Source organism: Lampetra fluviatilis, chromosome 19, assembly GCF_964198595.1.
Source record: "Lampetra fluviatilis chromosome 19, kcLamFluv1.1, whole genome shotgun sequence".
NCBI classification, from domain to species: Eukaryota; Metazoa; Chordata; class Hyperoartia; order Petromyzontiformes; family Petromyzontidae; genus Lampetra; species Lampetra fluviatilis.
Genome location: NC_136293.1, coordinates 12,643,838 through 12,659,751, shown reverse-complemented (window position 1 = coordinate 12,659,751; position 15,914 = coordinate 12,643,838). Strand labels below are relative to the sequence as shown.

Genomic DNA, 15,914 nt, shown 5'->3' with positions numbered 1-15,914 from the left:
CCTGTGGGGCTTGTGGGTGCATTTTCAGCGGAATTTTGTTTAAGCAGGAACAATCTGTGGTTGGGTTTCCCTGTTTCAGTTTCATCACTAGTCTGGCCTGAAAAACAACTGCTGCTAGCTTTTTTTTCGATTTAAAGCTTTCATGACTGCAGGGATTCATCTTCAGACGCTGTCTTTCCGACAGACCTGTTCTTCACCTGAGGACGGCTGCTTGCGTTGTGGCCGAAATGTCGCGAGAATTGTATTTTATTATGTTTATTTTTTTATTATTTTATTATTTCCCTTCTACGTGACTTTACCGAAAGAACCAAGAAGAACTGCTGCTAGGTCACGTGATGCTTAAAGGGCAAGATATCTTCACTAACATAACAATGAAAATGTTTCCTTTGTCAATCCGTTGCTGGATGAAGGCCTCACCACACCACGTCTGTTGTTGTGTTGATCATTCTGCGGTTGTTTTGACCATACTTCACCAGTGTGGGTCGGTGAAGGTGATTCACCTTGATTGCAGTCTCCAGGTAAATCCCGACACAATAATAACGTAAATTTGGTTGTAAGTCATGAACCTTTCAGCCATCGTGCATAAGCAATTCTTCACGTAGAAATTGTCTGCCATGCAACCATCATCTCTGGCTTTCGAGAACACACTTCCCGTGGCTTGCTGACAAGTGTCAAGGCCCAGCACGCAGCAGAACAATGAAACGGACTGCACCGTTATGCGCTCTTGAAATATTAGTTTTTAAAATAGTAAATCACATCCCTCTGTGAATCCACCGCTGTATTATGGCCCTTACCCACGCCGCGTCGATTTACGGCGGTTATTTGAGCCGACCCGATCAATAATGTTTGAAGGTAGGGGACGGAAACGGGAGAGCAGTGGTCAACGACTGATTCAAATGTCGCTCACCGTCATCACGCGCCGTGCGCTCAACACAGCGCTACGTCCAACACCACCTGCGTACATCAGCAGCATGCATGCACACGCAAGCTTGTGTCGAGTGTAGAGCTTGATACTCATTGCTTTACATTGATGTTTGCGTATTTTATACTGCGCGCGTTTCGGACCCTTACATGTATTTTATTTAAGAAACCTATTTTTTAAAATTATTTCTATCTTCAAATCACGCACCGTATACAACGTATTTGGTTCTATTCCCATTTAAAGGGTTAAACACGAAATAACTCCGCAATTCACTGAGCTTCCTCCTTGCGGAGAGAAGTGTCCGTTGCCATGCATGGTCTTGTACCGGGGAAACGAATGGAATAAGCATAAGGCTGTAATGATGCATACTCGCTAATTAACAGTGACTGTGATTTTTCGATTTAAAGCTTTCGTGACTGCAGGGATTCATCTTCTTGGTTCTTTCGGTAAAGTCACGTAGAATGGAAATAATAAAATAATAAAAATATAACATAATAAAATAATTCTCACGACGTTTCGGCCACAACGCAAGCAGCCGTCCTCAGGTGAAGAAACAGATCTGTCGGAAAGACAGTGAGAATTATATTATTATGTTTTATTTTTATTATTTTATTATTTCCCTTCTACGTGACTTTACCGAAAGAACCGAGAAGAAGTGACTGTGATTTTGAGATATGCGTGGGTTTTGTTGTTGATATGTTGCACCGATGTATTTTTTATTCGGCGCTTTTACGAATGTCTACAGCATGCGCACGTGGCCAATTTGCACCATGAACTAGTGAGCGTAGCCGCCGTTGCTCCGGTGTACATTAATTGTACGGGAAAAGCGTCTGCTGTGCGCCGTTTGGTCTTCAGAGATAAACGAGGCGCGATTGGGAGTGAGGAGAAGGGGTATGGGTTGGGCAGTAGCCAAGCGTGGGTGCAGTTCGGAATGTTAAGTTGACCCCACACGCAGCTACACTGCTGTCCGTGTGTGCGTGTGATGATTTCCGCTCACGGACGCCAACACCAGTGACGATTATCTGAACCGGGTCCTGAGCTTCCCCGTAGGACGACTCAGCCTCAAATGAGTACTTGGTGCGGTGTGTAAACATTGCGACTAGGGAGACAAAGGCGGTCGGGTGGTGTGGTGCTGGAAACCCCTCCCCTCTCATGCGCCGTGCTGGCGTTCATAGGTGCTCGCTGACAGTCTGGTAGAAGCTATACGGGGGATCATTGTCTTTAGCATATAGCTGCAATGCATTGTTCGTCACAGATCGTTTGAATTTAGAATTGTCTCTCTCCCCGTGCAGACACCAGCCACTCTTCACCACACATTACTATGCATGTGACAGTGCTGGGATTTGACACACAGAATCAGAATATTTATTTATTCTGGAGGAATTGTTTTCGCAGATGTCCAGTCGGGGTGGGTCACAATGTTACAACAACAAAAAATACAACAACACGCTAGGACTGAAAAACATGCTAAGTATAGGAAAGGTTGGCAAATCACGAAAAAAAATACTAATTTAACTAAACTATTTGTTTAATTTAACAGGATAAATCCAACTGAGGTATGAGCTTATTTTGCAGACGCAACCTGGCCACAAATGAGTTGCTGATCATGTGGAAATTGAGATCAGACAATAATCTAAATAATATAATCTAAACGCATGTTTCTAAAATGTGGATGGAAAAACCGGAGGACCTGGAGAAAAAAATCTACACGACCAAAAAAATCCACACTTGAACAGCACACGTGACGTGGGGCTGTTCAAGGACCCCAATCCCATGACACTTCAAAAACGTATTTCAATATATATTACTGCTATCGTTTGCATTTGTGATTTAAAAAAAAAATCTCATTGCCATTTCTTGAAAGTGTGTCGTTTGGATCAATTGTTCTGCGATGATGAGACGCATGTTTATTTTATTTTCAGCTTCGTGTAGTATGTACCTAAATGCATAATGTAGTGTAGCTTTAGAAGAGCTTGGCTATAACATCAGACAACCCAACTAATTTTGTCTCACAGGCTTTCTTTATATCCCCACTTCTCCCACTTTTGCAGGATCTTTTACCTTCATCGCTGTCATAAAGCTGCCACAATTCCTTTCCTATTCTGCTGCCGAGACGATATTTCATTCTGTTGTCTTGCATTATGTGACTTACCGTAACTCTCGCCTCTACGGACTCTACTAAGTTCAAAATCCTGCTGCTAGACTTCTAACTCGTACCCATAAGTGAGATCACATAGATCAATTTACAAATCTCTTCACTGGCTCCCAATTCGAGCTAAAATCATTTAAACAATCACCCTCACTGTTTCAATAATTCTCAATTGTCCCACGCTGGCCTATCGCTCTCCTTTCATGTAACTAAAGTCTCCTGTTCGTACACTTTGCCCGAGCAACCCATGCTTCTTGGTCAAACTCAAAATAAACTTACCATCTGTGGGAGGTCCTTTGCTGCCTCTCCCCCTGGATGGAGGCACTGTTAGTACCCACCCCCTCTTTAAGCCCAGATTTGACAAATGTCCTCTTTGCACTCCTTAACTAATGTCCTCATAACAATCTCCCTAAAATTTCTCACCCCTTTGCGCCTCCATCACCATATAAATCATGACGCCTGCCATTCTCCCCCTGCCTGATTGCTTAAGGGAGAGATGTAGTCGCCTCAATCACCACACATCACACTGCAATACACCATTTGTGTGGCTCATGGTGTGTCGCAACACTGCTCAATCTGTCCAATTTGTGTTTTCATATTCCTTTTATTGTCTGAATGTTCAGCTTATACATACAACTTATTCTGACGCTTACGAATGTATACATTCAAATTATTATTAACAATCTAGATTTTAAGTTTTCATGACTGCAGGGATCCATACTCTACGTGAATTTACCGAAAGAACCAAAGAGTATTATTAACAATTACAGAATGTGCGTGTTTCAATAAACGGTTCTATAAAACTTTGGTATAGAAGGCCCATAGGCAGATGGACTGATGTTTTTATGTCAACTGTTAACATGATCACGTATCTGCTTTTTATGTATCTATTTGGAACTTCCTCCTGTTCATCTGAGGAATGGGAATAACTTGGGAAGGTATTAAATCCAGTTGTGGATTGATCATGGATAAAACTATGGAAGAAAGACGGTCAATGCATCGCGCACTTTTAGATACACTCCTGCGGCCGTCTGGAACGCTCTTCCTTCCAATATTATGAAGCCACTGAAGCTATGCACTTTTAAACCTAGATTGAAAACTAATTTCTTGAGAGCTGATTTTGGTGTTAAGTTTTGTTGTGCTTCCCCGCACCTCTGATTAGCATGGTTGGCTAAGTACGATGCAACATACATAAAAGTACGGTTAAATAACCATCATGACTGACGTGACATTGAGAAGATTGCATCCAAATGGCTGTACAGGATTTCGCATTATTATTTGTGTGTACTGTATTTTTCTGGACGGTACTATAGTATTTTTAGTTCTCGAATTAAAATCTTATGACAAATTTCAGAACATCAATGGTAGTATGTTGATGAAAGCCATCATCTGTTAATAAATAACAATATTGCATGAGTTGAGAAATATCGGCTTCTGTCTCGTTTGCTGTCGTATCAAAACATTCGCCTGAAGGAACCCGTTCGGCCCAATAGAATAGAACGGAATCCCCAAATAACGATTCTATACGTGCGGTGTGATCGTAGGAATTGATGTTTAAAAATATATATGTCTCAATCGACTAATCCAGGGGTCGACAATTTGCGGCTCCGTAAGGATTGCAGCTGCGGCTCTTGACATTCGAATATAACAGCTCTTGTGAGAATAGGGTTTCCCCTTTTTTCTGGCAACAAAACAAGTGTTAAGATGTTCAAACACCAAACTGAAACCTTTCACAAGGAATCATGTCTGCATTAACCACAATACATTCTGACCACAAGTATTGTGGTTAATGCAGACATGATTCCTTGTAAAAGGTTTCAGTTTGGTGTTTCAACATCTTAACACCTGTTTTGTTGCCAGAAAAAAGGGAAAAACCTATTGTCATATTTGGGTACTGGCAAAGGAGGTCCCATGATATAATGGCTCTTCTTGTTATTTTGGTTGCAGACCCCTGACCAAGGAAGTACAGTATACCATGGGAGTCCAGTTCACCATGAGAGTTAATTTTACCATTGGAGTCCAGTTCACCATGGAAGTGAATTTAACCATGGGAGTCCAGTTCACCATGGAAGTGAATTTTACCATGGGAGTCCAGTTCACCATGGAAGTGAATTTTACCATGGGAGTCCAGTTCACCATGGAAGTGAATTTTACCATGGAAGTACAGTTCACCATGGAAGTTAAGTTCACCATGGGAGTCCAGTTCACCCTGGAAGTCAATTTTACCATGATAGTCCAGTTCACCATGGTCATGTGGCTCGCCAGGGCTGTTTAGTGACAGTATTTATTGAGGACCACCACCAACAGCAACCACCGTCTCGCCTTGACACCCATTGCGGCTCCTGAAATAGTTTTTTATTCTCCTCTCACTACCGAATTACGACAAAAGCCGTCTCCTTGCTGTGTGGGTGACCGACTCGCGGGCTAATCGACGTTTCGCAACCGCCCAAAGGTCGCAACTCAAGATCGTAAATGTTGTGGCTTTGCTCTCCAGCACACAACCAGTGTCGCTGTACTAGTAACGAATTGGCAACGTTCTGTTTACGTGACGGACCTTACGAATTGGCTGTGTCGGGTGGTGGTGGCGGGTTTAACGAGAGACATATTTTTACGCGATATAACCCCAACAAACAACCCCACGGTGTGTTACGAGCCGCTCAATGTTTACCAAAATAATCGCCAAACCCCGTCAGCCACCGCGTTAGTTTCCCTACAACGCACAAGCGGCGCTCTTCATTTCCTCGCCCTCGATTGGCTTGCGCGTCGTTAAACGGGTCCGCTGTGGCCAATCGCGGCGCGCGACCGCCCCGGCGCTGCCTGTGCGTGGGAGCAAATCGAATGAGCCTTGACGGGGATCGTGTAGACGGGGTAAGGGAACTCCGAAGACCCGCTCGGCTCGAGTCGCCCCCGCTCCAAGGCGCCTTTACACCATGGAAGCCGCCGCGTCTAATCGCGCATAGACCCTACGGACGTCCCCAGAGTTACTGCCGAGGTAAGAGGGTGTTCAATCGGGCGACCGGGTTGGCGGGTGAGTTTGGGGCCTACACCGCTGTGGGCTAGCCGGCCTCTACCGGGCACGGCGCGTCCTCCCCGGTAGGGCGGCCGGGGCGGCCTGGGGTAGGGGGGTCACTCAACTACCTCCACTGTGGCTTTACAGTCGTTAAATCTGGTCTTTTTGTTTATTTTGTTTGATTATTGAGTTGTTATCGCGTTGCTGAGTGCTGTACAGGAGATTGTGTGTGTCTGTGGTGTAGCGAATGACAGAGGCACGCCCGAGTAGGTGGAACTTGGAAATCCTCTGCTTGCGTTTTCGGTACAGTGATATAATTTATGAATGTAATAATGTTTATGAATTAAATATTCAGTAGCGCTCGATGTTATTTTGACAACAAGGTTCTGGATTTACACGTTTGCCGTATTATTTTGTAAGGCGTTTCCCGCATATTTAGTTTGTGCAACTTACAGCCCCAGGTACTGCCGCATGCACTGTTACATAATGACGTGCGGTGTTTTTGCTTGTCAAACAATTACCTTTTCGCCGTAGCTGCGTGTGTAGAGTTTCTTTTTCTGGGCAGTCGGCCACTGTGATTGTCGAAACTCGACAGGGTGCATCCGGATGACCGACCGTTCGCAGAGGGCAGCAATTGTGATTGACAGAATCTGACACTTTGTCGAGGAGTTAAATGCCCCTGAAGGAGTTTCTACGTCAAAACAAACATTTTAGATGCTCCGCTCGCTTGGTCTTCAACAACAATTCTTGGACTCGTGATCACAACTGCCTGCTCCGGTTCGTCTGAAGTGGGGCTCGTACACAGCACCTCGGGCATTATTTGTGCCAACATCTCGTGCGAAAAAGAGGAACACCGCTTTTTGATGATGATGATGTCAAATTAGAGCACTGCACTGTATTGTCTTGGTAAAAGAAAAGTGCCTCTGATTTGTTTTAAAGCCAGTGTTGCTCATGATGCCCGGTACTGTAAATATGACACGTAATTTATGGTGTATGTCTGTCACTTAAGTTATTGAAAAGGCTCGTGAATGCAGAAATCCAGTTTACAATGGGGGAAAGATGTGGTTACCTTCCTGGTACGAGTGAGCATAGGGGGAAAATGGTAATTGTTTCACAACAATAACTACATACTCTTTGGTTCTTTCGGTAAAGTCACGTAGGTAGAAAATAAAATAAATCACAACGTTTCGGGCACAACACAAGCGTCCATCATCAGGTGGGATGATGGATTCCTGCAGTCACGAAAGTTTCAAATCAATAACTGCAATAAACCAGCTTAAATATACGCTGTCAAGCTTGGCGGTGTTCATTGGTACGCTGTCTTTCCGACAGACCTGTTCTTCACCTGAGGACGGCTGCTTGTGTTGTGGCCGAAACGTCGTGAGAATTTTTATTTTATTATGTTTTATTTTTATTATTTTATTATTTCCCTTCTACGTGACTTTACCGAAAGAACCAAGAAGATGAATCCCTGCAGTCACGAAAGCTTTAAATCGAGAATTATTTTATTATGTTTTATTTTTATTATTTTATTACTTCCCTTCGACGTGACTTTACCGAAAGAACCAAGAAGATGAATCCCTGCAGTCACGAAAGCTTTAAATCGAAATCAATAACAAATAACTATTTTTTTGTATGACCCGTGATGACAATTTGACGACGATGGAGAGGTGGTGGTGAGGAATTCAGGAGGATGACTCCTCGGCAGAGACAGGTGTTTGATAACAACCTACATCTTAGCACCGCAACACTTCCCTGCTATGCATTCGCGTCCTTTTCATGGACCTCACAGTCGACTTGTTTAATGCAAAATGTATAAACGCGTCGACTGTACATGTAAAAAATGGAAATGCACAAAGCGAGTACAGAGTAGAATTACTGCGAGACTGAGGACTAGCGGGCAGCTGCATATTCTAGATCTGAAGCTTTTGTGACTGCAAGAATTCATACTCTTTGGTTTTTTCGGTAAAGTCACGTAGGTAAAATAAATAAAAACAATTTAATTTAATTTGGGCAGCTGAATCTTCGCAGTTTCAAATTAAAAATTCTGCGCGCACCTCCCCTGTGTCGGTGGCCCGTGGTCTCTACGTACACGAATATTGGAGTCTGCTGGGTCGCGAATAGAGGATCGGTATATTTAGTCTCTCGCGAAACTCTCAAATCCAAAACTCGCGCATAGTGAGGGTTTACTGTATTCACCTAATTTACAAGTATAGCTAGTTATGACAATGAACAACTTTTTTGTTAACACTTTTGGTCATATTTTTACAATTATCACTCAAAATCAGATGTCATTCTTGCTTAACAAAAGCCATTGAACCACAATGTTGGTATCGATCGCAATTGATGGGAAAAACTGTCAATGGCATTTGAAGCCAAGAGAGACGACATGCTTGGATGTATGATTTGGTGAATGTATTGGCATCGTGAGGATTGGTTCAACAGAGAATAGCTGCTGCTGGTGATGGAGATATTCGATCAATGTGGGTTCCTCTTTTTCACTTTCATATTCACTCAGCAGCACCGAGGTAATGAGTATACCGTGCCATTTTTGTCATAAATTAGCTCTTACTTGCATGGGTACCAGTTGATATTCAAAATGCTGATGGCAGTTGTAACTTAGAGGCCAGACACGTGTACTGTACTCATTAAATTAATGTAGTGGCATCAGCTTGAGGATTCCTTCATCCAGCAGTGAGCCATGAATGGTTGCTGCTGCTGCTACTGATTGTTATGATTGGGCATCTAACATATATCTGTTGCATTTTGCTGCTATACATTTGAGCATGATAAGCCACTTCATCGAGCTATTATTTGTGGTCTGAAAGAACAGCTAAGAGCTCAGTGGGCCTTACCCGGTAAGAGAAAAACTAGTTTAGTTTTAATATAATGATATTTTTTACCTTTTCTATTCTTTGCACTTCTATTGTTTGTTGTTGTATTGTTTGTTGTTGTAATGTTCTGACTTTATAGCTCATGGGATTCCTCCAGTGTAAATAAATATTTTGATTCTGTATTTTTTTTTGCAGGACTGAGGCCGTGATTGACCATGACGTCTTTTGCTGTGGACGTGCCGTACAAAAATGACACCATCGTACCCAGCATTGGCGAGCTGGACGACTATCTTACAGAGCACAACTCCAATGTCGGCTGGCTGCTTGCTGGTAAGAGCCGCGTACTTCCCCACCTAAGGGGGCACTACTGGAGACATTTGAACCAAATCCACCGGGGTCCTCTGTCAAGCTTCAATCGGAGTGGGCCCAGTGATCTATCTCAGATATATTTTAACAAAAATAGAAAAATTATTCTTGCCATGTTTGTATGGCTGGCAGAAATAGAACAAAATAATTGTATTCAACTCGGTAACCTGCAACCGGCGTGAGGAATTTAATTTATTTCGCTGCTGTGCATTTTTCCCATGTGAAGTACAGTGTATATACTATACACGCTTTGAGATATACTTATAAGTGTGTTTTGCAAAGCTTGTGTGGCCATTGCCCATGGGAGAGATGATAACATTGATCCCAACATATTTTAGATTTGTGATGATATGGCCTTGGAAAAGGAGTCCTTTAGAGACATCTTGCTGTTCGATTGTCATGAATGTGTTGACCTTCCACGTATTCAGTTGGCTTTTCTCCGCCACTACACCGTATAAATATGTGCAATTATGTTCATTGTGCATATGCAGTGCTTTTGGTTATATATTTATATAGCGCTAAGGCGTGGGCAAAAAGGGCTTTTTATGAATTCTGCATTTGAAGTTAAAGGCTACGCTGCAGGTCTTTGGTTCGCATGTGTGCTGCCACCGGTCATGTAAGCAGTGTGCATCCAAATGATGGAAGCATTGATGCGGCGCATTGAATTAAGCCACTGTTATGTGCCGCATCGCGTTTGGTTTATCGGCCTGATATTGCGAAGAGAGAATTTCAGTGATTGCTGATCACTGTCGGGTTTGATCCGTTGGCTGTCTGTGATGTGAACACTTTATAAAAGCCTGCACAGTTTCATATTTGCTAAAATTTGTTTTGTGTTCAGAAACAAACGTTTACTGCAAATCATTTTTCTCTGACAATTTAGTCTTAGGTGTCTGCTTATGATTGCTTTCTATCTAATTTGTACCACCTAGGGATTGAACGTTTCACTCTGCCTGTATGGAGATTGAACCACTTGGGGGCTGAACTTTTCACCTGTGTGTATTAGTTTACACAGGCACTTTAGTGCCATTATCTGATAAAACAAAATGACAATCATTACATTATTTGTAGCCAGTATTCAGTTCATATAACACAATTCTACTTATAATTTAGGGCCAAAAACGTTAGGGACGGAAAGCAAGGGTTTAATACCACCTGTTGTAGATTAAATAACTAATTGAAATTGTAATTGTAATCAGTAATATGAAAGTATCCTTTTAAATATTGGTAATATGCAAAGAGAGCTGAGTAGTGGTGCAGTGGTGAGCGCACTGCGAGATTAATTCGGTGACCTGAGTTTTATTACGAGCCACAGTTAACATTGTCGGTGAATGATTTCTGAATAAATTTTGGTTCCGCTATTTCACCAATCCTCTCTGATCAGCTTGGCAAGTGACTTTACCGAAAGAACCAAAGAGTATGGATTCCTGAAGTCACGAAAGCTTTAAATCAATATTGATTATTATATAAGATACTAAAGCATTCTATGATTATTTAAAAGCGCGACACAACTGCGACAGTGGTAGCTAACAAGCAGCCTGTTGTCTTGCTCCCAGACACCCGCGCGTTCCAGGTTTAATGGCTGTGTTGGCTCTGGGTTAGATGTGAGGCGTTATCTCCCATTTGTTTCCAGTTACTGCATCCCTCTCCCCAACGGGATGCGCACACACACGCACACACACGCTTGTGTTTGTAAGTGCCCAAAATTGGTTTTAACTGGCAAATGGATGCAGTAATAAAAGATACTAATAATTTGCTCATGTTTTTGTGATGCAACTATGCTGATGGATATATGAGATTTCATGACGAAAGAATATTTCTGAGAAGTCGGTTACCATAGAAGAGTTAGTTTTGCATTGTGGTTATGACATCTATTTTTTGAAAAAATAATACATTTTATTTACACTCACTTGTTGCCATTAAGAATGGGCGCATCTCATTCTTTCTTTGAGCCTGATATCCGTCTCGAATGCCATCCTGATGCGCAGTCACATCATTCCATCTCCACCTAATTTTAATAGACACTTAAAGTCCGATGTCCTTTCCCTGGCTTTCACGTGACACTGAGTTTGGCTGCAAGCCTCAGAGCCACGGTCATTTATGTCCATTAAATATTGTGTGCTTTATAAATTGTATTATTATAATTATTGGTGAAATGCTGCAATGAATTCACACTGTTTTGCTTCTAAAAACTGACTAACATTATTAAGAAACAGTGTGTTGTCAAATATGTTTATTGAACTTATTTGACTGCACACTTCATGAATATATCCATTTAAAATTACTATTAAATTGACTTAATATTGCTGTACGTCACGCTACTACTGCCTTTATGAAATTACTCTTACACAATGTCACACTCCCATAGCTTCTAAAGAGATAAATTTCCATTTTGTAAGCTTCATAAATGCTGTGACCAAACAGGTTGCGATGCAATAGAGTATAAAAGGCATAGCTAGCGGTCTTAGCAATAATAGCCAAGCTTTGGCACGCAGTCAAGCAATGCCTTGCACAGATCTTGGCTGACCTCCGAAATGTATAATTGCATTGTTGAGAGTGAAATTTGAACTTATAATCAGCTACTGAAGATGGATTTGACACTCATAAGTATAAGTACATAATGTTCTCCACGCTGATGGCATTGTACATTTTTATGTACCAGGGATTACCTAATCCTGTGTTGAATCGGACGACTAACAGATATATTTTTACAGTATGTGCATTTATTTGTTTTGGGGAATTACAAAGAAGATTGTCAGTCATTCAAAGCCTCTGTGTGATCTTCTCACTCTGACCTCCAGCTGATGCCCGGCTGATGAACACAACCCACGCATCCGGTGTTGTTACGTGACTAGCACGTGAGACACACGAAATAAAATTTGCTTTACATCATAGCTGTGGTCTCATGAGATCTCGGAAGCTAAGCAGGCTTGAGCTGGTTTCTTATTGGGTCGGCAACTACTGTGCCTGAAACAGTTGTTGTAGGCTGCTGTGGGGAAAACGTTGTTAATAGAGGGCAGTGCAGCAAATACCAGTCATGTACTGTGTACTATGTTCTAACGTCTGTACTCCCCGCTTTCACTAAGCTGCACTGACCAGCGTGGTGAAGTACGGTTAGTAAACCCCATGACTAGTATGGCATGGAGGGGTCTTCAGCCAGAAGTAGATTGACAATAGGGCTGGACATGTATTTGACAACTTGCAGCTCAGCACACGGCAGATGCCTGCGCAGCGTGACTCACGACCTCCTCTCGATACCAAGATCCAGGATGGTCATGTCTATGCGCTGCTTCTCGGTGGCAGCCCTAACAGTCTGGAACGCAATCCCTCTGCACATTCGCAGCATCACCTCAATCGCCTCCTTCTGGAGAGACTTAAAAACTCACCTCTATAACCACGTGCTTTCGAGCGACCCTGAGCTTGGCTCCGCACCTCTCAGTTGCGGCCGTTACGTCCGCAAATTTGCGCGCGTTATAAATTGCATTATTATTATTATTATTAAAATCATGATGATTCTCATCATTGCTAGCCTGGAATCACGAGTAAATTACAATTCCGAGTGGGATCATGGGATTTAGTGGACTTTTGGAATTGTCAGGGATCTGAGCTCTGCTTAACGTGGCATGGCATTAATGGGTATTTTACCGTGTAATTCCTCAGCTTTCTAAGAATCCCATTCCCCTCAATGACTGTTCCGCGACTGTTCTTTTTGTCGTCAGAATCCCATTGAAGTAAATGGAGATTTTAACCACGGAGGAATAACGATTGCTGCAGGAGTCTTCCGCAGTGGTATTTCGCCGTTTGGACGCGATTCCTGCAGGAATTTCCTAACACTCGACTGTACAACATTTTGCTCACTGCAATATGTTGGGCCATTATGAAGTGCAATTGATAAATTGCGTCATTACCTGTGGAAAGATTTGTGCACAAACAGCGTCGCGCTTAATAATATTTAGCCACCGGTGGCGGAGGTCTGGTTTATTACCGTCGGATGTGTTCCGAGGTCAAGTCGGATGGTGACTTTTAACAGTACCAATCATGGCGCTTCATGAGAGAGGATTTGCTCATTCTCTTGTGGTACATGATGAAGTTTAAGTTAAAATGTGTACAGTGTGAGAGATATAATGCATGACTTGTTATAAAGCTACCATTATATGCACGTACTGTGATTACAAAATAAATAGTTCACCTAATGCAGCATTCCATGGCAAATTCACTCAGCGTGTGCACCAAATGTAAATGTCATAATGCTTGTATTGCAAGGGTGGGATTTTGCATAAATTTGTCGGAGCCTCATTAACAGTAGATACATTTATTATAGTATTCCTGTATAGGATTTTGCTTTTAGCACATAATCCAACCCCCCATTTATTTAAACGTGTTGATTTTTTCAGTGGAACAGTAATCGGTAATTAATCACCATTGGAACCTCCTTTGCCAGTAGCAAAATATGATATTTTTTTTTACCCTTTTATCTGGCAACAATGTTTGCATTGACCACAATACCTGCGGTTGGAATGCAAACAAGGTGTAAATGCTTACCCCGAGCTCTTATACTTTGATGGTGCATTGTCTTTTGGTGTCTTTTGGCGTCATCTGGTCCAACGCAATGTGAGACTAGGCTCTAAGAAAAGCTGTCTCGGGTGTGGACCAATCAACTTCAAGGACAGTGCATACATTATCAGAGTTGTGTTTTTTGTTTGCATTATGACTGCAGGTATTGTGGTCAATGCAAACATGACTCCTTGTAAAAAAAAAGTGTCAGTTTTGTTGTCAGATACAAGGGTAAAAAACCAATGATCATTATCGGTAATTAATCGTGTGTGTGTTTGTGTCTTTCCCCTGTGTGCTGCCAGCAACGATCCTGTCATGCGGATGGATCATCTACTTGACCTACTATAACTCGCGTAATATGGGCTTTGTCCTCACCATCTTGTTAAACCGCTTTTATAAATATGGACACATCCACTTTGGTGAGTAACATGCTCAATGGCAAAATAATTCCGCGGTGTATGTGTGCGTGTTTTACTCGTGTTATAAAAAAAAATCTACAATATTTATTCTCTTGAAATACAATTATAGATTCATTCTTTGATTGTTTTTACTTTGGTGTACTTAGATTATGTTATAAATATATTATATTGTGTGTTGAGGTGGTACAGATGAGATCCCAGGTAAAGAGAGTTGATGCTCACGGTCCAGTCACCAATGACTATTGAAAAACGTACGATACGTTTAGTTTGTCACTTAATGTCAGCATGATTTTTCAAATGTAACAAGGAACAAACTCTTCTGAAATTGTATTTACGAAACAAATTATGCAATTGGAACTAATTCTTCTGACTTAATGTTGATCAATACCTTCCTTTTCTCGATAGTATTCAGACAAAATGTATTCTGTTCGGCATTATTCCGATCGATGTGCATTTCATGCTGATTTCACATGGGCTCACTGAATTTGTTTCAGGGGAGCGTATGCTTGCCGAGGTGTACACACTTCCCCTAACGCTCAGAAATGTTCGTCTTATTGCTATGCCATGTAAGGCGGATGTTCACTTCCATTCACCTCCAGGTGTTGCTCAATAGAGCTAAGGTCGAAACTAAATTATTTATTTTATGACCTTTGATTCGTGCTCGTTTTTTGGGCTGCAAACCACTTGGCTACACGGAGGCTGCTTCTCGTACTGTTGGGATGAATTTAAATGTTTGTATGTAATTTCAACTGTGACACTTGCACCCAATGTTCCACTTATTTTCTGATAATGCCGGCACATAGAGTGAAAGGACAGTCCCCTTTTCAACTGATTTTTTTTGTTGTTAGCATTTTATCTGTTGGCCTTGGGTTTTGTTCTATTAAAGCTCCATGAAATAATGCAGACAGGCTTGAAAGGTTGCAGATAAATCGGCCACACTCACAACATTTGTCGTAAATGTTTTGTGAAACCATGGAAGATGTGTTTTCAGTTGTTTGTACAACATAACATAACGCCCAGTGGGGGAAACACTCAGTGGGAACCACGATCATTGAATTAAGGGCCCTTCTTGGTGAGTTTTATAAAAATTAATGTTTTTTTTAACAAAACTGTTCACGTCATTGCAGTGTGTACTAATACAATTAAGCATTGTATACCAGACTCTTTGGGTCTTTCGGTAAAGTCACGTAGATAGAAAAAGAGTAAAAAATCACGACGTTTCGGTCGCAATCGTCCTCGGGTGAAAAAAAAAAGATTTTTTACTATTTTTCTATCTACGTAACTTTACCCAAAGACCCAAAGAGTATGAATTGCTGCAGTCACGAAAGCTTTAAGTCAAGACTGTTTATCAAGTTGTTTGTTCCCTCTGGCAAGAGGATGGTGTTTTCTTCTACATCTTGTCGTTAATGCTTACCACTCGCCGATTCTAATTCTGTTCCAACCCAAAACAAGTGCCCTTATGGATAAATGCAAATGCGGTCAATGAAATGACCTTTCGGTAAAGTCACGTAGATAGGTTCAAAGAAAATAACAAAAAAGAACAAAAACTACGACGTTTTGATCGCAACACAGGCGGTCAACTTCAAGATCGAAACGTCGTAGTTTTTAGTAATTTTTTATTATTTTGTTATTTTCATTGAACCTATCAACGTGACTTTACCGA

General features: G+C 41.8%; 1 protein-coding gene across 10 annotated transcripts in view; it reads left to right on the top strand.

Moving 5' to 3' along the window:
- Nucleotides 1–5,900: 5,900 nt before the first annotated feature.
- Nucleotides 5,901–15,914, top strand: part of BLTP1 (bridge-like lipid transfer protein family member 1) — a 135,066-nt gene continuing 125,052 nt past the window's right edge. For all 10 annotated transcript variants that reach the window (XM_078865107.1, XM_078865099.1, XM_078865106.1 and 7 more), the window contains exons 1-3: nucleotides 5,901–6,063; nucleotides 9,111–9,245; nucleotides 14,135–14,251. In XM_078865107.1, the coding sequence (XP_078721233.1) occupies nucleotides 9,131–9,245; nucleotides 14,135–14,251 (232 nt within the window). In that variant the 5' untranslated portion in view covers nucleotides 5,901–6,063; nucleotides 9,111–9,130. The remainder of the gene's footprint in view (nucleotides 6,064–9,110; nucleotides 9,246–14,134; nucleotides 14,252–15,914) is intronic.